The 22,539-nt window shown below is 34.6% G+C and overlaps 3 protein-coding genes across 3 annotated transcripts in view; 1 reads left to right on the plus strand and 2 right to left on the minus strand.

Annotated features, from left to right (window-relative positions):
• Positions 1-4,601: 4,601 nt before the first annotated feature.
• LOC139983168 (uncharacterized) lies at positions 4,602-11,268 on the minus strand. Its single transcript, XM_071996547.1, has 6 exons — positions 9,728-11,268; positions 9,220-9,428; positions 8,592-8,668; positions 7,718-7,776; positions 7,292-7,339; positions 4,602-6,786 (listed from the first exon to the last, which is right to left on the minus strand). Exons 1-6 carry the CDS (start codon positions 11,177-11,179, stop codon positions 6,757-6,759), a joined length of 1,875 nt encoding a protein of 624 aa, XP_071852648.1. The 5' UTR covers positions 11,180-11,268; the 3' UTR covers positions 4,602-6,756.
• Positions 11,269-11,424: 156 nt separating this feature from the next.
• LOC139983169 (uncharacterized) lies at positions 11,425-15,198 on the minus strand. Its single transcript, XM_071996548.1, has 6 exons — positions 14,882-15,198; positions 13,487-14,131; positions 12,919-13,269; positions 12,450-12,590; positions 11,882-11,931; positions 11,425-11,508 (listed from the first exon to the last, which is right to left on the minus strand). The coding sequence occupies exons 2-6, from the start codon at positions 14,031-14,033 to the stop codon at positions 11,425-11,427; spliced, it is 1,173 nt and encodes a 390-aa protein (XP_071852649.1). The 5' UTR covers positions 14,034-14,131; positions 14,882-15,198.
• Positions 15,199-19,350: 4,152 nt separating this feature from the next.
• The window catches only part of LOC139982680 (uncharacterized), a 214,111-nt gene continuing 210,922 nt past the window's right edge, over positions 19,351-22,539 (plus strand). The window contains exon 1 of the mRNA XM_071995722.1: positions 19,351-19,666. The gene's annotated coding sequence lies outside the window, so the exon portion shown is untranslated. The remainder of the gene's footprint in view (positions 19,667-22,539) is intronic.

Here is a 22,539-nt window from a genome sequence, read left to right on the forward strand (position 1 = left end):
CTCGATCACTGCAAATGCAACATGCATAATCATGAATGCCACGCGAAGGTCATGTTTACCAAAACCGTTAGTTCAAAATAATAAATAAAAAAATATAATGAAACACGGCACAGCCTGTAGGCTAAAGTCCATTTACTAATCTACGATTTTAGTTCTGCAACAAGTGTAGTAAGTGATTGATAAATCCTACAATGGTAATGGTTGCGTTCGTGGCGACGCTAACGGGAAGGGGCACAACCAATTATACTTCTGGAGATGGAAAGTGGAAGTGGGAAGTGGGGAAAGATTTCGTCAAGAAAAGCCCCCCCCCCATATGCAGATAGAATATTAAAAAAGATAATAATGAACAGTACATAAAGGTATACATGTAAATATGGGAAAACCTATACAGTCAAACAATTATACAACTTGGTGTGAATAGCTGAAACAACTTTGCTTCTTAACATGCTTCATTTTATGTAAATGTCCTTATAGATCCCTCCCATAGATGACTTTATATATTAGCCTCAATCCCACCCCCAACAACCAACCAACCAACCAACCACAATACAAAAGGTATGATCGCGCACTTGTTAAATGTGCATCAGTATCTCTAGTGAATATAATTTACAATATATTTCTGTAGTGTTAAAGTATTTGAAAAAGAATGTTACTTCGGTACATCTTTCAAAAGATTATTGCCTTATGGATGACAATGGACGTTTACGTGTCGTTTTCTTAAGGAAGGTTGGACTGAATTCCATAATAAGAGGATACTTGAGATAACTACACAGAAAGTCACTCATCTTAAAATCTCCCTGAAATGTTGTTTTAAACGCATAATTAACAAGGAGAGGTATGTGTGATGTCTCCATCGTATACGTACATTCACGAAAATGTAATTACACTTGCATTTTTAATGTATCTGTATCGCACTCCACCACAACGGTCATGGTACATGAAAGCACAATCTACTATATGTTAATTCATGAAAATTGCACAGAAAACCATTCAATTATAGGCAAATATACGAGGTTTGGAAATTAAGGTATCAATTTCTCCCTTGATTATTTTTTTTTGGACATAAAATGTTTTTTAATAGTCTTGTAACCTTTAGTAATTACCAAGGTAACTGAGAATTTGATGGTTTTTCTTCATAAAATTAACTTTGAAATGCAACGCTTTCCTTAATACCGCAAAAAAGTTCTGTATTTCGAATTTCCGGGCTTTATTATTTGAGGCAGGCAACTGGATGTACATTCGTTGAGAGCGTGGTGGCCAATTGGCTATGGCGTCGGAATCGTGATCCAAGGATTGCTGGTTCGATTCCTGCCTAGTTCATTACGTTGTGTCATTGGGCAAGATGCTATATCTCACTTGCCTTTCTCGACCCAGGGTTAAATGGGTACCCGTGAGGTAACTTGTCATTGGGCGCAGTATATAACTGTTGCCAACTGGAGGGATTGTCTCTGGGACAGGTTATCATTGAGCAGGGGTAATATAACGTCTGTAAGCGATGTGATATGGTTTACCATGAATAGCGTAGCTAAATGCCTAATATTATTATTATTATTCACAAATCTCCAAAAGAGGAATAACATATATTGTTGAAATGGTACATGTCTTGGTGTCGCCGACATCAAGTTATATCCAAATGCTAGTAACAACTTCAAGTGTATTCCAGAGGCGCAAAACCATAAACATCTCGCAACCAGAATGTACAAGCAAAAAATACATTCAGGTGTGGTACCGCCTATAAATATTCAAAAAAAGTATTCAACATTGCTTCAAAAGTAAAAACCATTCTGCATACTACAACACTCCATTTTACCAAATTTTCTCAAATATGAAGGGAAACGCCTTCCTTCGACAAACTCAACATTTTAGCCCCAGTAAAGTGGTTGCACTCTACACTGTTTTCACATACACAGAAGCATGAATACATACACTAAATTAGGTTCTTGAGAGTATGGTGTAAGATTTGACAAACTCTGTGCCTCGGAAACCGGATGCCTTCAGGAATATACCAGTCAATTTGTAAAATGTATCAGATATCATGTCTATGGCACTACTTCTATAATTATATAGTGGCGTTAGTGAATATAAACGTTCTGCCATTACAAAAAGTAACGTATGGTATTTCAGTGACATGCAGAGGTAGATGAAGGGTTGGGGGTGGGGGGGGGGTGTTGCCATGCAAAACTCTTTCTCTCAAAAACCAGTAGCGTGTCAGGAATATACCAGTCAAATTGTATTGTATTTCTACAGCATTACTTATATTATTATATAGAGGCATTGTAAGTGAATATACTAATTCTGGTAGTACAAAGATTAACGTATGGTATTGCAGTGATATGCGCAGGGAGTTGGATTGGGGAGCCAACACATTTCCTATTAGTGACATAATTTGAAATTCAGAAAACTATGTTATTCCCTTAAATAGCAGTATGTGCCATAAGAGATTGCATCCGATACTCGATATATTAACAATATATTTACTACAAATAATATAGTTCATATATTCATTTAATTGAATAACATATTTTATTGTGTTTTAATAATGATATCATTGTTCAGTCCTCTAATCGATCGCAGTTTTATTGCTGTTGTATTCCAGGTGTTAAAGGCATCCGTATGAATAATAATGAACTGAAAGTCGTAGTAAATTTCAATGGGGGTTTATCAAAACTTGCTCCTTCTAGTCGATCAACACCTTACGCGGAAGGAAACTGTTTGCTCTTCTATAATATCAAGATATAATGTTTCTTTCAAGCGAAATCAACCCTTCTGCTTCGTGAACTTTTAAAAGATGAGCTGTATATTTCATGGTTATCGTGTCTTGTATTTTTAGAAAAAGTAAACTTTTTTTTGCTATTATAATGTCTGCTGCAAAGGTTCTAATTTTCCTATTGTCAACGTTTGTCTTACATCATACATGGGCAAATTCCCGAATAGTGAAGACCTTTTCCGATTCTGTTTTACTTGAAACTTGTTGCGAGACAACGCAAACGATTAACTGGAAATTTAAAGAAAATTTTCTCTTTTTCAAATGGATTCCACTGGAGAATGTTATCAAAGACACTGTTTCGCTTGATGTTAATAGTTCACTATGTATAAGTAACGTATCTCTCTTACATGAAGGCGTCTATCAGTGTATGTGCAACGATATTTCTGTGAAAAATTACTCATTGGAAGTGGAAGGTTTGTTAGTGATTAGTATTTTGTTTCAAATATTTTTGAGTAACCTCCAATATGGTTTCTGTTTGCTCTACCGAGTTAACAGACAGTACTTGTACTGTGAATGTTATCGTAAGCAAGTAGTATGATTTTGAGCTTTCAATACATTTATTTAAGTCAAAACCAGTAACATTGTAAACATTCAAAAAGTAAAAATATAGATTAGACTTAATAGCAACCCAAAAGAGGCAGGTGAGTTTATAAGAATGAGCCATATCTTACACATGCACAAGAGATAAAATATCAATAAGGGGAAAACAAAAACAATTATTAATTGAATAAACATAATGTAAATATAAAGGCGAATAAGGAACATTCATAGTATTGATATCGAAATATCATTACATTAAAACATAGTAAAATGTTTGCATTATAGCGAAGAACTCGATCGTAGAAGTAGGGAAAAATTACAATTGCTGGTAATTACTTTTGATCTTTATTTTCCACCATAGCAATATTTGCAAGCGACAACAGACGTAATAAAAATATCACATTTTTAACAATTAGGGGTTAGTCATATATGTTTGTGAATAATTTGTTAACTTTTGGTTGTGAATTGGTTGGTTTGAACATATCTTAACCTGACTTGAGGATTGGTAGACGTAGTCTTATAATGCTCACCATTTCATATGAAACAGATTGAACCAGAAAAAAATGCATCAATATTTCTTATAAGAAAGCAAGAAATAAACAAACATATTGGAGATAGAAGAGTGTGTTTTTATTGGAAACTTATCTTTTCAAGAACTCATGTCATTATTGTATGTATATATTGAAAGTGTTAGTAAATAGTAAAATGTATATACTAGATTTTAAACAGCACCGCACGTTGCGACTTATCACATTTGCTGTACAAGTTGATGGTAAGATGCAGAGACTTGTCAGTAGGAACGTATTTCAATACACATTATAAACATCAATTTTGGCTGAATAGACACAATGATGGAGATAATAAAATTGGAGAAATTTTACATTCTTATAACTAATTTCTCCATTTCTGACTTATGTGTGCAGATATCAAGTAGGGAATGTGATGATAGTCTGGACTTGTAATAGGTCACGCTACAACTTCAGTCTGTGCAAGGTAAATAAATGATTGCAACATATCAGTCAATATAATGTTATCTTCAATGACCTTTTTAAGTATTCATTCAACGGACAATACGTATATATTTAATTACTCAATATCTTTCATGTTTCATTAATAATGTCCACTGCACAGACGTTAAAGGCATACAAGTAATGTAGTGTGTTTCACATTCATTCATAATGAAGTTAATATTTCTATGTTCCCCTAAACAAAATTATCCGTTTTTTTATTGAATTGTTTAAACTTACGTTTTGATTTTATTTTTGGAGTATGATTTTATTTTTTATTTTGCCTGTTGAGTGCAAATAATGTCAAAGGTTGGCAAAGGGAGGTGGGCGTGGGCAAATTCAATCCCCTCCTCTGATTAAGGTAGGAACATGAACCTTAATATAAGATCCAGGTGCAAATGAATGCGTTTATTAATATTCTATTGTGGAAGGTATTCTCACCGTTAAAAGTTAGTAAATCTAATGAAGCATTTGAAGGCATCATTAGGCCATGAATTAGGCCTATAAATAGCACTAAACACAACATATGTTAAACACTAAACCATTTTCATTTCTGGAATTCATTTTTACAGCCAAAATGTAGCAAATTGGACTCGAGTCATTTCATGATTTAAGTCAACATACGACGTTAACGAAGAAATTTTTGTAGAGTTACTATTTGGTAAAGTATGATACAGTGGAATTCAGGAGGCTGAAGGAAATCGACTACATCAGTGATGGGTGAAAGGTGAAACTCGCAAGAGTTCATATGGTATATAAATAATCATACATGTGCTTAAAAGAACTATTCCTTTGTAGTGCGGTTTATAAACCATGGGAAATGGGGACGGGAATGTGCAACCCAAAACACTGGATCAGCGCCGGGTATCATAACATATCATATATTAGCTGTCCATAAAAAAAACACCCACGCAGAACACCCAATTATGTTAATTTCTGTAATTTATACTACAAAAGGCAACTGCTAATTCATTTTGCGCCTGGCTCAAGACTACTCTTATTGCCAATCGGCTCCTCGCGAATTTTGCCACTCTCATGTGGATTTCTTATTCTGATTCTCATTGCACAGTTGGTTTGCCTAGTAGGAGTAGAATGATATCGCTATATATTTACCTATTGTGAATCACACGACCTAAACAAATTACACACCTGTGCGAAAAGCTAACAACAAGTGAATAAATGTTATTATGTGAATGTATGATCACAACTACCTGAAACCAAATCCAACCTCAAGGAATTATATAAGTAGCTTTTCGAGAAACTTTAGAACACATGACAATATGACTTCATTTATTTGAAATAATTAAATAATATTTCTATCTTGCTTGGATATTGTGAAACATTGTGGAAAATATATCTTTTAATTTTTTTTATAAAATAATTAAGATATATATCGCTTTAAACTACTTTATCTTTATTCCAAGTCTGTATGTAGAGTTCAAATAGCGTGATGTAAATCGCCTTAATCTAGTTTATCTTTATCACTGGGTGTTTGTTTATTGATGAACAATCAAGCCACTCCACATATCAGGTCACGTCAGCATGAACGATATACATGCTATATAGTCTCTACAGGCGATTGTACAGATATGATTAATAAATGCCCTTTGTACCTCAAGAGTATACTCCTTTCTGTTTCAGAAAGGGCCAACCAACCTAGTAGAATACGTCTGTTGTCGAATGAATACAGCTGTGATGGAAAAATCAGTTACAATCAAACTATATATTCTAATGTAAATAAGTACTATCGGTTTCGAAATAATGAAAAGCAATTATTAAGAATATTTTTCTAAGGTTTTTACATCTTTGTAGAGCACAGAGGTGTTTACTAAAAAATTGACCCTCCAAATTCCACTCACAGTTGAAACTAGTGTTTTATAAAGGGTGTTTCTGAGCTAGACAATTTCGAAATTTAATGTTTAGTTTCATTTAGAAAATATACTACTTAGTGACCAACAGGACAACAGTGAATAACATAAAGTGTAACTTCAGTACGTAGAAAAGTTAACAGAGAATACGTGTTTATCTTGTAAAACTATACCAATGCTGCATGTACATGAAGGAAGGTAGTAAGCATCAAAAGAGAGCCATATGCCCAACAAACACACATCTTTTACGGGTGCACTCCCCTTCCCCTGTCATACAACAGCCACTTAGTTCCTTGTGTCATAAGTGTTTGTGTCAGCTAATTTAAATTAAAAAGGAAATAATTTTTCGGTGTTAATCCGTGAAATGGAACGCAGATAGCGTTGGGCGTTGATCCAAGGACAATGTCATCCAAATTAACGTTTCATATACTTTAAAATTTTCAGCTTACTAAGTTAGTCGACATACACACTTTGCAAATTCACGACGACAGACACTTGTGTCATCATATTGCCCATATCAAACGTTCTAGAAAACGAAAATGGCAAGCCAAAGTTGATGATGAACCGAATTCCTTCATTCCTCGAAAACACGGAAGGCCGCAACCTATCGAAGAAGTCAATGACAATAATGTATTAGCTGATTTATACTCAGCTACAACTGTACTGAAGACAACAATAAATAGTTGCCTTCAGAGAATATGTTCATGTTGACCTAACATTTACAAAAATAAATAAAAAGAGAGAATATTCGCTGATAAAATCTCATAGGAAAGTCAAAGGGTCATTCCATACTTCATCTTGTTTACTTTAAATCTAACTTATGATAACATCCATTTTCGAGATGCAATAAGAAGGAGAAGACGAATTTACAGCAGTGAAATTTTAAAACTCCCGTTAATGTCAACTTATGTGACTCCACATAACCTTTGATCTGCACCATTGACAATTGATCTAACATACATGCATATACACATATGAATAGTACGTTTCTGATTTAACCAGAAGTAGCTGTATGAGCTTAGTTATCAGTTTATTGTACAAATGTAGCTCAATTTGAACTTACAATTACTCCGAAATAATCCCGAAAATCTAACGAAAAAAACACTTACCATTTTTTTGTATTCCTGTTCGGTCATGCGGGACGAACCGATGTTTTTCTGTGAAAAGCAAATATGCACACAATTTATATTACGATAATTCGAATAAGTAGCACGTCTGATTCTTATTGGAAGTATAACACGGATATTTGTGAATCAATTTAATCTTATAATCTTATTGTAATAAGAGCACTTTTACCTCATCGTATGTATGTAAATGTGTCATTCCCAATTCATAGAAACCACAAGAAGATTTGAGTGAGGTTAGTTTTGACTCCAAGGCTATCCAAAGTCCTTTAAGCCACTGAAATATCACTCTAAAGACAACAGCCAGAAGGTGGTTGAAATATGGTACATAAAGTATCATATCAGGTTTCAACTATTTACACTGATAGATAAAAATTAATAAATACAGCTTGTATCTATTCAGACTCTTACCACCCAATAGCCGGAGTTTAAATCTAGATCAAATCGTATTGACGACGGAAACCAACATACTGTAAGGAAAGCGAAAACAAAGACAAGCATGTTACAAGATTTAATCATCACATGTGCGTTTCCGAAATCATGTATCATTCTAAGCGTTAGGAAAAGCGCGTTGGAAATCTGCTTAAAGCAAGGTCTTCAGTTGGTTTTGATAAATGTCCTGTTTGTACTAAACTTAAATATCAAAAGAGCTCTGTAGATTACCAAGCAAAGCTTCAATCAAAATAGTCGAGTAAAGATAAAAGGAGAATTTGTTTTAACTTACTGTGTTTGCTATGCCACAACAAAAGGACGACAAAATGTTGAGGACTGAAGTTCTAAAATTAATTACTCAAAATTCCTTGATGTGGACACATCATGGCAAGTGACTAACTGTAATTAAATCTAATATCTACAAAATGATCAATGCTCGTAAAGTTGTCAAAGTTGATAACCGACCTCAAGAAGTTACTTTAACAAGAAAATCGGTTGGATGATCTGTTAATATGTTTCAAAGTAAATAGAGAATTCTATATTTAAGATATAGTAATAAATTTAATGGTATGAAATAGTTCAAATATCATTGAGTTAATCCATTATCAAGATCTCCAGAGAAACTTCTGTTATAAAGCAGTTCAAATGAGAAAGGAAATGTTTTTCAAGAAAGTGATAAGCCACTTGTCGTCAGTCGCGAGTACTCGTTTGCTCGTTACAATATATAAAAACCCCTAAATGATACAAAAGGATACAAAAATATGCCTTCTTATCAAATTGCGGTCCCCTAATTGGATAGTTGCAATTTGTTTGCACCTATTATTACTATGTTTCAAAATGGTAAAAATCATGCCTTTGACATTTTTGGCGCTCAGCTGTCTTAGAACAGGTTTTGCATCGACCTTGTAAGGTAATAAGCTGTAAAGGAATCTGAAATTAAGAAAACGGGATAACTTGGTTTTAGAAGTGTCACGATTTGAATTAATATCATCATGTCATTTACATAGGTGCAGGTGTCACAATTTTCCTTACAAAAATTCAAGGATATAAACTTTTCATTTAGAAAATTTTGTTTACAGACGACGTTAGTTGATATCATCCTATTGGTTACAAACCTATACCATAAACTCCTCAGTAATGTGTTATCTAAGTGAAATTTAAAGAATCCGATAGCATCTAGTCAATGGACAGATGACAGACGAAGTTCGTGGGAAATCTTTATCCTTCATGAATTGTTGACGCTTAAACTCAGTCTTAAACATATATAACTATAAACATGATTATTGCATTCTCTGAGTAAACAAATGTGTTATTTTCATGAATTGCTTACGCTAAAACTCAGTCTTAAACATATATAACTATAAACATGATTATTGCATTCTCTGAGTAAACAAATGTGTTATTTTCATGATATCAAATAATGTTGTAAAGCAAAATTAAATATTAAACATGTTAGCGTTACTGATATACTGTTTTCATACCTGCTTTCTTTAATATTCCTGCAATGAGAGATATATTTAAAGATGTCTTCCAGAATCTCGTGACTAAACTCCATTTCTTTGTGCTCGAAGGATAATTGGCTGACGTCACATAGTTCTGGCACGAATACTTCAGAGTTCAAAACGATCGCATTGTTTTCGGTGTCAACTCGTTTGAAAGATTCGATGAGAATAACTTTCGGAATTGTAATCTGTATAACAAGAAAAACAAAATCCTTTAAGATTGATTTTTATACACCTTACAAAATGAAAACACCGCGAAACTTTCTTGATAAATACGTACTAAAACACTTACGTTACTATTGTGCTTTACACAGATAGATACCGAATGATGGCTAAGTGAAGTATCTTAATATACCAAACAAATTATTTAAATGAGTGTTGTCTATGGCAAAATCATTGACAGTCTAATAATTTTGCATCATATTAAAGAATAAACGTCTTAAAAGAGTAATAATTAATCATATAAACTACAAAACTGTGGTTTTACCTGTCTACTTGCAGCTAGTTCCAGTATCGTGATGACCGATCTCTGAATTATTTTGTTGTCCTGATCTCTTATTTGCAGAGTTCCTGAGCAAACTTCTCGTAGGTTTTCTACAATTTTGTCAACATTTCCAACCTGTTCGAGAATGCATAGAATCGGAAGGGCTTCGATACCCTCCTGGCTTATCTTCAGATGGTCTAGAATATGTTTCGCTGCAGTTGGTTTAATACCGCATGCAAATCTAACAACGTACTGAAGCTGAATTGGATCCAAATCTTCCAGTATCTCTAACCCATCTTCTTCAAGTTCGTCGTCTAATGTAACTTTATCCAAGACACTAGCAAGGTGATGGGCTGCATACCACTCACAAAACAGGCTGTGATAAAAACTAATCTTTGAAACGATCTTTACGTGCTCTGAAGCTTCAATGCCTGGTTGATTGGACATCACAAGGGTTTCTTCTTCTCGTAATATCCCAATAGTTAAGTATTGGTCAAGGAAATCTTTTCCTAGCTTTTGAACTAAGTCTTCTTTGTCCATGTCAGGATTAAACGAATGACCGTTGAGCTTTGAAAAGCATAACTCGTCAAGCTGTTGATGATTGTTTTCATTTATCTCAAATTTCTCAACGTTCTCATCTTTGAACTTTGATTTCATGTGACTGTGAAGGCACGTGATCATATAACGAAAAAAGCTTGTCATTGAAGTACAGTTCTTAAAGGCGTCACTCTGTAAACTAAGATGAGCGTACATGACAAAAAATAGTGGAACCACGCAGAGCTCTTTAAGAACAGGATTTTCTTCTAGCCATTCCTTGATTGGATTTTCGAAGGACTTGTAGCCGTTGATCGTCACAACCTTTTGCAAATATTCTACCTGCGCTTCGGATTTGAATCCTGTGAGCCTAAGATGATTAGTCTGCGCTGCGTATTCCTTGGGAAGCCGTGACGATCTTGTTGTTAACAAAACTTTACAATCAGGGAACATTTTTCGTTGAAGAATATTGAATATGTCCGAGTTCTCCACCTCCTTTTCTGGGTATTCGTCAAAACCATCCAATATGATCATCAAAGAAGGACATTTATCGATGAAACTCTTAATTTCCTCGATAGTGAATTGAGAATTTGTGGGCAAAATAAACCTCTTGATTGCTTCATAGATTGATGAAACGCCTTTCAATTGTCTTAGTCTGATTAAAAGAAATATGTCTATGGAGCACAGAGATGATCCTGGAACTTCATGGCACCATTCATAAGCAAGTTGTAGAGCTAGAGTTGACTTACCGTACCCTGGTTCAGCCTCAATTATCCAGCGATTACCTCTCAGCTGTGGATGCGTGAACAAATTTTTATAGGAATCAAAGCGTTCCCATTTTTGCTTCATTGCTTGGCCCTTTAATAAGTATTCAATGCCACCTTCAACATACAATTCGTGCACGGTGCAGCGATCTTGCATGAACGGTATTGGTTTGATTCCGCTGTAGAGATTTTCGTAGTTTAATTTTAGCTGTGTGATGAAGGTTTCCAGTGCATCAGATTCTGAGGAAAAATAACAACCAAATAAATACAATAAAGGACTTATGTCATGGTGATTACCGGAGAATTTGCATAAATTAGTTTCAACAACTTTATTGAATATGTAATTTAAGATACCGTGTTAGAAAAGGTAGCTCTTATTATTACGGTTCGTTATATAAAAAGTTAATTGAAACTTTTGGTAGCATAATTTGGCGTTATACGAGTGATGATCACAACTTTACCTGCATTCTGTACCATTGGCACGTTCTGTGGAAAGATAAAAAATGGAAATCATAAAATGAAATATGGAATGTGAAATATTCTGCAGAGTTTGCAGTACCATCTTCTTGAGTCTAGCAATAAAATTCGTTAACTATTTGATGATGCAGTTAAAGTTCTTGCTAAGCTCTCCTCAACGTGTAATATATGATCATAAGTTACATATCTTTTGGATCTGTTTCACAATTAAAGTTGAATAATCTTCCATACTCAGCATAATAAATATGTATACCTTAGGAACATTTCTTCAATGTTGTGGTAAAGCTAAACTTGCTTAATACGCTTGAACAACTTCTTTTTAATCTGCAATGATTGATGCTTAAAACATAACCGATGCGAAGATTTGATGAACTTAAGTTACCTCTTCAATGTTTGCTGTGGATACCTGTGGATCTCTCGTCTTTCGATAACCTTCCAGGAGCAACGAAGAAAAAAAACTTGATACATTTCTATTTATAAATAAAATATACATTCCAAGAAGGTTCGTTCATATACAAAAAGATAGTACATTTCTGTGCACCTGTTCGTTAGTAGAGATAAGAAAGAAGGTACTGTAAGGTAATAAATAACATAAAATATACATAAGTTAAACAGTTTATTAAAAGAAGGATTGCTGTTTAATTGCAGAATGCATTCCCTAGTCATTATTATAAGTTCTTTGCTCCACAAATTGGTTACAATACGTATTCATTATTTCTTTGCTGGGGTGTAAGTCAAACTTATATAAGTTAAGTAATGAGACCTTATTTTCTTTTCGATAGCACGAGTGAAAAGGAAGGAAGCAAAAAGAAAACAACAAGACATGAAAGTGTAGAAAATCTTGTATAGAAATCAAGAAAGCAGCGTGAGAAAATATTAACAAATTCTGAAAGAACAATTTGTAATTAGTGAATCATTTGTCTGTTGTGAGAACAAAAAAAAAACAATACCTAAGTAGATGCAACAAGCTCCCATTAGTATACCAACCGCGACGACGAGGATAATGATGAAAACAAAAGTATATTGATTGTTGATTGTAGGTGGAAGACTACCGTCTGTGTTGACGATTTTGTTAGTTGTCTGTGGTTCTACTGTGTAGAGAATATATGTAGACAGTATATACAGTACATACCATATGATGGGAAATGCTTACCCTAATGATATAAATTAGTCAAAATCGAAAATATAATATTGAACATTGAATTTCGTACAACTGTATCTTTATTATTAAAATGAAATTGATATGAACTTGTGTAATTTGGAGTCTGGGAATGAACACTTAAATCAATGGGTATTCATGGTAGGAAGGCAGCAGGCATGAAGATAAAATAGATGTAATAAACCATAACATAAATTGTAGACATTTTAATATTGAGCATAATTTATGATCTGATTCATGTTAATGGATGTTGAACTAACCTATTCCTTGAAATAATAATTCAGCTTTGGAGGTAAGTTGAAAAAGTTTTGCATTTGTTCCTACAGCTCTGCATTCGACAGTTAGTCTGTCATTTGACGTGTCTTTGACAGTGAACTCTGTCGTAAGGATTATGTCAAATGTGCCGTCAATGGATTTTGTTTTCAGCTGCTTTTGTCCATGGAATGTAATCATCTGTGCAGAGTCGTCGTGGTACACTCTCCACTCTAAGTCTACCTCTGGCCGTATGCCCTTCACGGCGCACCTTAATATTTCGTTATAGTTTACATCTAGTACACAATAGCGATCCTGAGTACACCCATCAATGATGGGATAGTTTGGGATTGGATTTTCTGCAGGAAAGGAAACAAATATGATTGAATTGCTACTCGAGTATTGATATATAACTACGATTGACTGATGAAACTCTGATTTGAAATTCTAAATAAAAGAGGGGGGGGGGGGCGGAGGGGCGTGGGGATACAGACAGCGATCGTCGTACATAAAAATAATAGCATCGTAGCGAGGTTATTAAAACCATTGTCATCCGCAACTAGGTATAGCACTTACCATATACAACGAGATTGAATAACATGACACCTCCCATAGTACCGTGAGTGTATGTGCACATGTATATTCCCTCGTGTCTCAGTTGTACATCACGTAATATTAAATTCCCTTCTCGTAACTCATAATCTCTTGATATTACGTATGTTGCATTGGCTGTATCCACATCGACAACAACAGGTGTGCTAATATTGTCCTCTGTAGAGATCATTTCCCAGACGAGAAGCAAATGATGACCATCAATGCATGGAAGCTCTATCTTCTCGTTTCGCGCAACTGATACTTCTGTTGTATCAACCTGGGATGTTTCCTTCCCTTTGTTATGAACCAAAGTCAATGCCTCGCTATGCACCAGCAAATTAAGCGGATCGGCGGCTTTACAAACGAGTAGAGACAGGTATGATGATTGTATGAAAGGTTCAGTAACAGTCAGGAAACTTGTCCACGTGCTCGTCTTGTGTTTGAAAATGGTTATGTTGTTTAATTGTATGTAACCTTCTACAGTGTTGGCCAGCCATGTTAATGACATGGCAGGTCTAGCTTCCTGCATTCGACACGTTATTGATCGTCCCTGTTTCCATTGGATATAACATACGCTACTTTGTATGTCACAATCGTCAACAACAGGGAAAGGTGGGTTCGGCCGAACTAGAAATTTGGAGATGAAAGAAAAGATAAAGACGGATTTTCAGTAAAACTGGTAGGTGATGCATACTTTATAGTGGACCATTTTATTGGAGGTTTAACTGCAAGCCTTAGTTTTCATACCACGTTTCCAGGAAATTGGATCCCAGTATCATTTGTCTCGACGGCCTTTTTCTTTCGGAACACATTTTGGGCTATAACACTTACTTACCACATCTTCTAGATAGTCCTCCTCTCACATTAGATCAGGTATTATTTAGGCCTACTTATTGTAATAACATGCGAATTAACTAATAAACAATACCAACAATTTTGGAGGTGTCAAATAATCTATAGAATATAGTTTTATGTCTTCAATGAACAGTCAGGTTCATGATATTCGAGGTAGACAATGATTGCTAAACACTTTGAAGGTTTGAATATAATGGATGTTATGCTCACTGTAGGACTTATATCAATATAAATATCTTGCTAGGCTGTTCTGATCAGTTTTGCATTCATACATAGTGAATCTGGTTTCATGTCCGACAGACACGTTCTTGATTATGTACTTTTGTGTAGAGCTTATGATGTCAATAATTATAATAAAATTCATCAATCCATTACTATGGCTTCATATTACGTTGAATCATGAGGACTCATAATTTTCGAATTATATTCAAAGTTAAAATAAAGTAAATAAGTTGTCTCATATATAAAAAGAAGTAAAAGATACAATGGTTTGAATCCAGTAAATATATAGTATTTACTTACTATAGGTAATTAGATCGATATCATGCCTTGCTAGGCTTTCCTGATCCGTTTCATATTCATACACCGTGAATTTGATTTCGTGTTCCACCGATACGTTGTTGATTATTAATGATCCATCTGATCGGATGTCGAATTCCCCTGAGTCATAACCTGCCCCTTCAGCATTTTGGTTAGTGATGAGGCTTACTGTTGCTGGACCGTCTGTTATGGTAAGCTTATAATACCAATGAATGCTAGAGAAGTTATCACTGAAGCTACAAACAATCGTCCCTGTTTTTCCAATCTCAAGATACTGAGGAGATTTACATCCATTTTGGGCAGCTGTTAGGTAAGGAAATACAATATCATAGTTCATAATACGTCTTAGGATTTGCAAATGTTGAAAAAAAAAAACTCTTGTTTAAGAGACTGAAGACTTTAACTCCAAACAAATCGTTAAGTCCTTATCGATTCTCAATCAGATTCCGTGGTGATAATAATATTCATGGATCAATTGAAAACCTGATAGACAAGATGGCAATCCATGGAGTTGTAGATCTCATGCCTTCTATAATGGAATGGATCTACATTGATCTTTGCCCTTGACCTTTGAAAACTACATAAATACTATTTTCAAATTTAACTTATGATTTTCTAGATATCTTGTAGTTAAATTACTTTTTCCAACGAACTGACAAGCAGAAAATGGCAGAAAACAGTTTTGGGGTATTTGAACTTTTGATTTACATAATACCTCTAAGGATTATTAAAAAAGGCGTTAAAGACTAAAGACTTTAACTACCATTGTTAAGTCGATAAGTCTTTGTCGATTTTCAATTATATTTCTAGGTGCTAATAATATTCATAGATCGATTGAAAACAAAATGGAAAAATTTGTATTTTCTTTTATTTCAGCTATTGAACTTAATTGTAACATATATAGTGCACATATCCAAACCATATCAAATCTTATAGAATATATTATTACTGTTGATACTACGGATTCTTGGTATGGTCAGTTCGACGCATTAACTTTATACTACTTACTATGGCTTTGACGACAAACTAATTTAATAACAGGTCAGCACATAGGAAGTTGACATAGGAAGTTGAAGTATGACTATGTGAAAACATTACTTTGGATAGTTACTCACCTAAGGAAATATTAGCAAGAACCATGAGAAATATAGCCTGTGCTGCCTTATTTGCCATTTTATTTGACGTCAGAGAGCTGCAGAATATAAACGTCATGTGGTTTAACGTAGTAACTTAGCAAAGGTATAGTAAAAGGGAATAAACTAAAATCATTTTGGGATTCGATTCCTCATGCAAACAGAGTTATAAGCTTGCTTTGTTACATAATTGTTATATGTCATAGTTCAGTACTATGCTATCAAACTCAGTCTGGCGAGTAGAACATGGTTTATCAGTGTGATGTTGCAGGTTGCTACATTAAATGCGAACGTTATTGTATCGGTTCTGTTTACAGCACAGCTGGGTGCATCAACCACATTACATTGAGAACTACGTAACGCATACATGTAAATTTATAACTTTTGGCCCTCAGATTCCTTCTTCGTTGAAAATCCATGAACACTAACACTTAATTTATCGTTAAACTGTAGCATGAACCAGTATTTGTAAAACCCTGCAGTTATCCACCAGGCATAACTAGCTTACATCACGTGACGATCATGGCGACCTTCGTGGACTTAAAGCTATGCATGTTTATGTTCCTTCTTTTGAGTTACCGTTTCTCGAATGTTATTGTATCTGTTCTGTTTTTACAGCATAGCTGGGTACATTTTAACGTAACCACATTACATTGATAACTATAAGCACATTTGTAATAGCTTGCACCCTTCTGCGTCGAAAATCCATGAGCACTAACAAAATGTATCGTTAAACTGTAGCACGAACCAGTAATTGTGAAATCCTGCAGTAATCCACCAGGCTTATGACTAACTTACACCACGTGACGATCATGGAGACGTGGAATCACGCCTGTGTACGTTTGAGTTATCTTTTCGCAACAGTCGCGTGTAACGTTCATGGAACATTACTGTAGAATGTATGGCAACTGTCTTGGCAATGTCTTTATCGATAAATATATATCTTAATAGTGATACTTTATGTTAAACTTACCTTATAGGCCTATGTCAAACCGGCGCGAAGAATATAACCGGCGCGAGGAATAACACATAATCTCATGTATGTTTACAGCATACCCAGTTATGATAATTAGATTCACGGGCGTGGGTATGTACGAATCAAAGGTTAGGTTGTTACTTAAATCAGATCAATGTGTATGTGTGTTGTACGAATTTAGCACAATGGCGCGGTATGCATTTTCCTCAAGCACTACGGTATCAAAGTTCATATTTCTTATAGATTTTGTTTAACTAATCGCAACAGCATGAGGGTTAATTCCTGGTTGAAATTCACATGCAAGGAAAAACTCGAAATTTTCCGAAAGGTAAAATGGTGGGAAGCAAGCATCGGTGCATATTTACTAGGAAAAGAATACATGCGTTCTGCGTACTGTTACTTATTATTATCACAAGTAGAATGATAGTGATAGTGAAAGATATTTAACGTTAAAAATACCCAAACTCTGATTGTTCTGTACACATAATTCGAAACTTTCGTAAGCTATTACTGTATTGTTCGGACTCCCATCAATAGGGTCCGAATGAAGCTGTCCAATAATCATTCATGAATTTGATGAGTGATGGGTATATAAGTGTATACTTTATAACCTAATTACCAAAGTTAATCAATAGATTGTGCTTACAAGCAGACTTTTATTTTTTTATTTGCCTAGAAGATTACTAAACTTTAAGTTGATCTATCATTAATTGAAGACTTGTCCATCAATAACAATTCAAGCGTCCTCCAATTGATTTATTAATGTTAATCGTTTGCTTTCGAATCTCCCTAATATGAATGTTTGAACACTACTAACAATAAATTACACACTATGGATGACGGTTCTAAGGTCCTTTGCTTTATCACTGTCAAGCAAACAGAAAATATGAAACAGCTTCCCCAATAAAGAAGCAGACGTTACCGAAACCATTGCAATTAATATGTTCCGAAGCAACGTGTCTTCTGAACGGACTTCATTGCGGCGCCATACGGTAAAAACTAATTGAAATAAAAGTTAAATCTAATACAGTTGGCAGGAGCGGACCCATAATTTTCTTAAGGGGGAGGGGCGAAGTTGATCTGATGAACGGAATTGTCACCACCATTGATTGGGCGCGGAGCGTATCAAGAATGATTTTTTTTTTGCCAAAAAGTCTCCCAGATGACACTTCCCAGGACTTGTCATGTTAGTTGCATTTATTATCTTTATTTTGCGATCTCATATTTTAGAAATTTACGATTACACAAAATCTGGTCTCTATAGCCTACTGCGCGCAAAGCGCGTCTAATATAGCTATACCAAAAACACATTGATAGACTATACATTAATCATTAGCTTCTGAAAGGAGGATTGAGTCTGGGACGGTTTTTGGAGTGAGGAGGAGGGGGACTCACATGGAAGTCGACGGTCAGTGTGATGTGTGACCCCTTTTTAGAGGCAAACTTCAAACGAAATGAACCGCCGATACATCATGTTTGACAAATCTATTTCCATTTCCAGATGCATTACTATCAAACTGATTTTACAAAAAGAAGGCAATGGTTGTAAAATTAAGCTGCTTTTTCATTTAAACAAAAGTAACTTTTAATTTTATACATTGCAGGAAACCTACCTCTAAATCACAAAGGGTCATTATAATTACCAGATAGGGGTTGAAACGGACGTAGTTTTTAGTTATTTTTTAATAAATATGTGGTGGAACGAAGTAGGCATATAGGTATCATGTCCACAAAAATGCCCCGGTCATATTTATATTTTTTATTAGTATTTATTCACATGTGGATAATATGGTAATAAAACAACTAGTTATCCGATGAACGCAACATAATAGCGCTCTCGATTTTGCATATCACCATATAATCTATGTGGCAATAGCGGTTTACAAAACTGTATATAATGGATTCAAGGTGATTACCGTAACATTATAATATGTGCCGTTTTTTCGAGTTTTATCCGGAGGAGTAAAACATAACATGTTTTTTTCAGCCAATGTGCGTACTCTTTGTAAACAAACGTGTAATTTGTAACTCGTCATTATCACAGATGTACTTAGCAGCTTCCGTAGATTTTGTGAGCAATCGAAAGTTCAAGCAGTATATGGAATTGAATCGTTCTTTGTCCGTTTGAGATTCAAAGCTAAGCTTAACGGTTATTTCTTAGTAGGATCTATTTCGTCAACTACAGTGCTTAATATCTGATTTTGCCATAGAATGGTTATTTCTCTTTAGTGTTTTAATTGAAGAATCATCGCGTTTGAGTATTTAAAAAAGCATTAAGGTATTCTGCGCTCCTGTTCGTCGTCCACCGTATTAAGTATATTGATTTAAATATGTCGCTTGTCATTAAAATACGCTGTCTTCTTGTTATAATGTACTGCATCCACTACAGTTTGGGTAATTATCTCATCGTGTCGGAAAAATCGGATTCTGTCATATTTGAAAATTGTTGCCGTGGAAGGCAAAACAAAACTTGGAAATTTGAGAGCGACGTTCTGTTTTTTAATTGGATTCCGAGCATGAAAAGTCCTATCAAAGACACTATTTCACTCGATTCTAGTAATTCACTACGTATTAATGACCTGTCTCTGATACATGAAGGAATTTATCAGTGTATATGCGATAATCATCATGTGAAAAACTATTCATTGGAAATTAAAGGTTGGTGAAATTGTTTGGAAAATATAATAGGAAAATATGTTATTCATTTCACGTCTTTCAGCTTTTTTGTAGTAACTGTTCAACTGTGTCATAATTAACCGATCAAAACATAACATGACTCAGTTGTCTTTTTCAAAGTAGCATATTAACTATCCACCTTATCCAATGATACCCATGTATACAAGTAGTGCTGTTATGCATTAAATTGTCCAAGTCAAATTTAACTATAGGGATTTAGGATTTCCGGTAACTTTTTTATGAAGTGTCATCTTGCGTTATAATTTTTCCACAGCAAAAAATCAAATAAATAAATAATTGAAAAGAAACGGAACGGAGAAGGAACAAAGATCGAAGACAAATTTAAATTTAAAAACATTAACTCTGCAGTATTTCCTGTTATTACCTTCCATAATGTTACCTGTTTGAAGTAGCCAAGCATCTTGTAGTTTGAGATATTACTAGTGTAGCTTATAGCTTTCTCACTAGAAAACAAGGGTTGGCGTTCCGCGTACTGCCAACTCGTTCAGAAAATTTACATATTTAAGAATCAACAACTTGGTATTACAGTTGAAAATCTGGCTCATCACATAGCAAAGCTATGTGTTTCAAATTAACTAAAAGTTAACTACATTGTTAAGGAAAACTTATATCATAGAATTTGCCAAGATAGAACTAAAATTGTCAAAGGAAAATGAAGAAATGTTCGTTTTACCGCCATTACCAATCCTCTTTAACTCCATAAACGTCACAAACTATTACAATGTAAGACGCATTCACAGTGACTATCCTAAACCAAAGTTTTACTTATCGGTGTTTCAGACTTTAAAAAGATATTTTCCTGGACATTTTCTAAATCAAACAAAGACGATCATTTTAGTCTGTCAATGTATCGTCTGATCTCATTTAACAATCTTCACGATGTGAGAATAGTTTTAACTACATTTCGTTAGAATTGTTTTAGTGTTTGCAGTTATCTTAAGATTTTATGGCTTATACCCATCGAAAAGAAATAAACTTATAGTACGGATAATCATCCTTCATATAGTGGTCGTAAACTCCATACGAACAAGAAACTATTTAAGGACTGCCAGGTTAACGGCAAACCCAAAACAATGTATATCAATTACAACATTTTGTTAGAGTAGTGAAGGCATACGAAAGTCGGGTTTTCAACGCAAATCACGCCCACCGTCTGATAGCCAGACACACATGTCATCAACATTTACTATTCCTACAGTGTTTTGATTTGCACACTGCATACCGCTTATTAAACTTGGTTGTTTTCGTGTAACAAACATGGACAATATGATTTTAATTTTGGCTTTATTTCCAGTGCAAAATCATTAGATCTAGCTTAACATTCCAGTGAAAAGTTACTTAGAAAAACAGATATGCATATTTGTTTTAGTAATATTGTCATACTATTTACAAGTCGAAACGGATTCCGTGTTTCAAATTAACTTGCATAAGTACATTACATCAATGGGTCTTCTCATAAATGTGGTGTTTTTAATACACTACTTTAATCCGCCCTCATTACAAGAGATGGCGGTATCTTTGAATCATGTTTCGCGGATATTTCAAGAACTTTACTGGGCCTAGTTTATGCTTCCTTTATCCATTCCATATCCCAATAATTCATTTACCAAGGAGGTGAAAATGTTATTCAGCTTTCGTGTCGATAAGTTAACTACTTAATTTCACGTTTCACCATATACTAAAAAGAGGAAAATAAGTGCTTGTAAGTTTCGTAGAAATCGATACAATAATTTTAAAGCAAGTAAGTTGGCGAAACGTGTCCAAGATAACAACCCGTTGTTACCCCCCCCCCCCCCACACACACCTGCCATTCTCTCTCACACACACGTTTAAGGTTGGCCACAGTGGACAAAAATTATCGAATATATGTCAGCATTTAATCGAACATATGTCGGCATAAATTATCGAATGTTGACCACTGTGGCCAACCAAACACGTTGCAGTTAATAGATATCTGTACGTTATAGTGATCCCATGTAGGCTTATTGTGGCAATGAAGGTATCAATTTATTGTATGCAAATGAAACGTAGAACATTAATTTACTCTGTAACCGCTTACAAGTCACCAAGCAAACAACTAATTAAGTTGTATCAGGTACTAAGTATATTGCAAAGTACAACATATATAGATGGAGACGGTAAAGAGTCACATGAATGATGAACTTTAACACAGACAAAAGATAACATAGACAACAGATAAACCGATTCATATGCAATCACAATCGCCAGTTTTTCATAAGAAGGTTTAAGTTGTAAGAGCTAATTTATCTAACGCAAACAATTGTATTTTAAATATCATTCGTTTGCAACTTCAAGACGGTTATGGTAGCCGCCATTTTGTCTGTAACTGAATGTAAGCTGTTCAAATTTGGTACTTGTGCTGGAAATTCGTCTTCGATGTGAAGGATAGCAAGTGACTTCGATTGTGATTCTGAATACAATGGTAAGTATTCGATTGCTGAAAAACAGTCATACAGGGTTCTTACTGAGTCTTTTAGAACCATGTGCACCAACTGCGCAAACTCGCGGGCAATCAATTGAGTTTACTTGTAAGGTTAGGATATAACGCTCTTGAGAGCAGAACTTAGTTCATTGGGTTAACATATATTTATTCGTATGTCATATGCTCATTTTTGTTTATAAACGCGTTCCATCAATAAAAAACTTAAAGCGCTTTTAACAAGAAAATATAAACAAAGTTGTTCAGAAATTTTGTGCAAATAGAAAGTGAAAACAATACCTTAAAGCAATTACAAAAACGCAAAACAATATAGGAAACAAATATCAGTTAACGGTTAAATTAAATCCCTTACATCTAAATAGCAGAGACTATA

The sequence above is a fragment of the Apostichopus japonicus genome, chromosome 16, assembly GCF_037975245.1.
Source record: "Apostichopus japonicus isolate 1M-3 chromosome 16, ASM3797524v1, whole genome shotgun sequence".
Taxonomy (NCBI): domain Eukaryota; kingdom Metazoa; phylum Echinodermata; class Holothuroidea; order Aspidochirotida; family Stichopodidae; genus Apostichopus; species Apostichopus japonicus.

Bases quoted from the DNA above. Each gene is read 5' to 3' on its own strand.
- LOC139983168 (XM_071996547.1), bottom strand. From the start codon at position 11,179: ATGCAAGATCGCTGCACCGTGCACGAATTGTATGTTGAAGGTGGCATT. The intron at 9,429-9,727 runs GTAAAACCACAG...CTTGTTATACAG, and splicing joins AACTAGCTGCAAGTAGACAG to ATTACAATTCCGAAAGTTAT. The intron at 8,669-9,219 runs GTATGAAAACAG...TCTTAATTTCAG, and splicing joins AGGAATATTAAAGAAAGCAG to ATTCCTTTACAGCTTATTAC.
- LOC139983169 (XM_071996548.1), bottom strand. From the start codon at position 14,033: ATGCAGGAAGCTAGACCTGCCATGTCATTAACATGGCTGGCCAACACT. The intron at 11,932-12,449 runs GTATTGTTTTTT...TGCTCCTGGAAG, and splicing joins AGCTTGTTGCATCTACTTAG to GTTATCGAAAGACGAGAGAT. The intron at 11,509-11,881 runs GTAACTTAAGTT...ATCTTTCCACAG, and splicing joins CCACAGCAAACATTGAAGAG to AACGTGCCAATGGTACAGAA.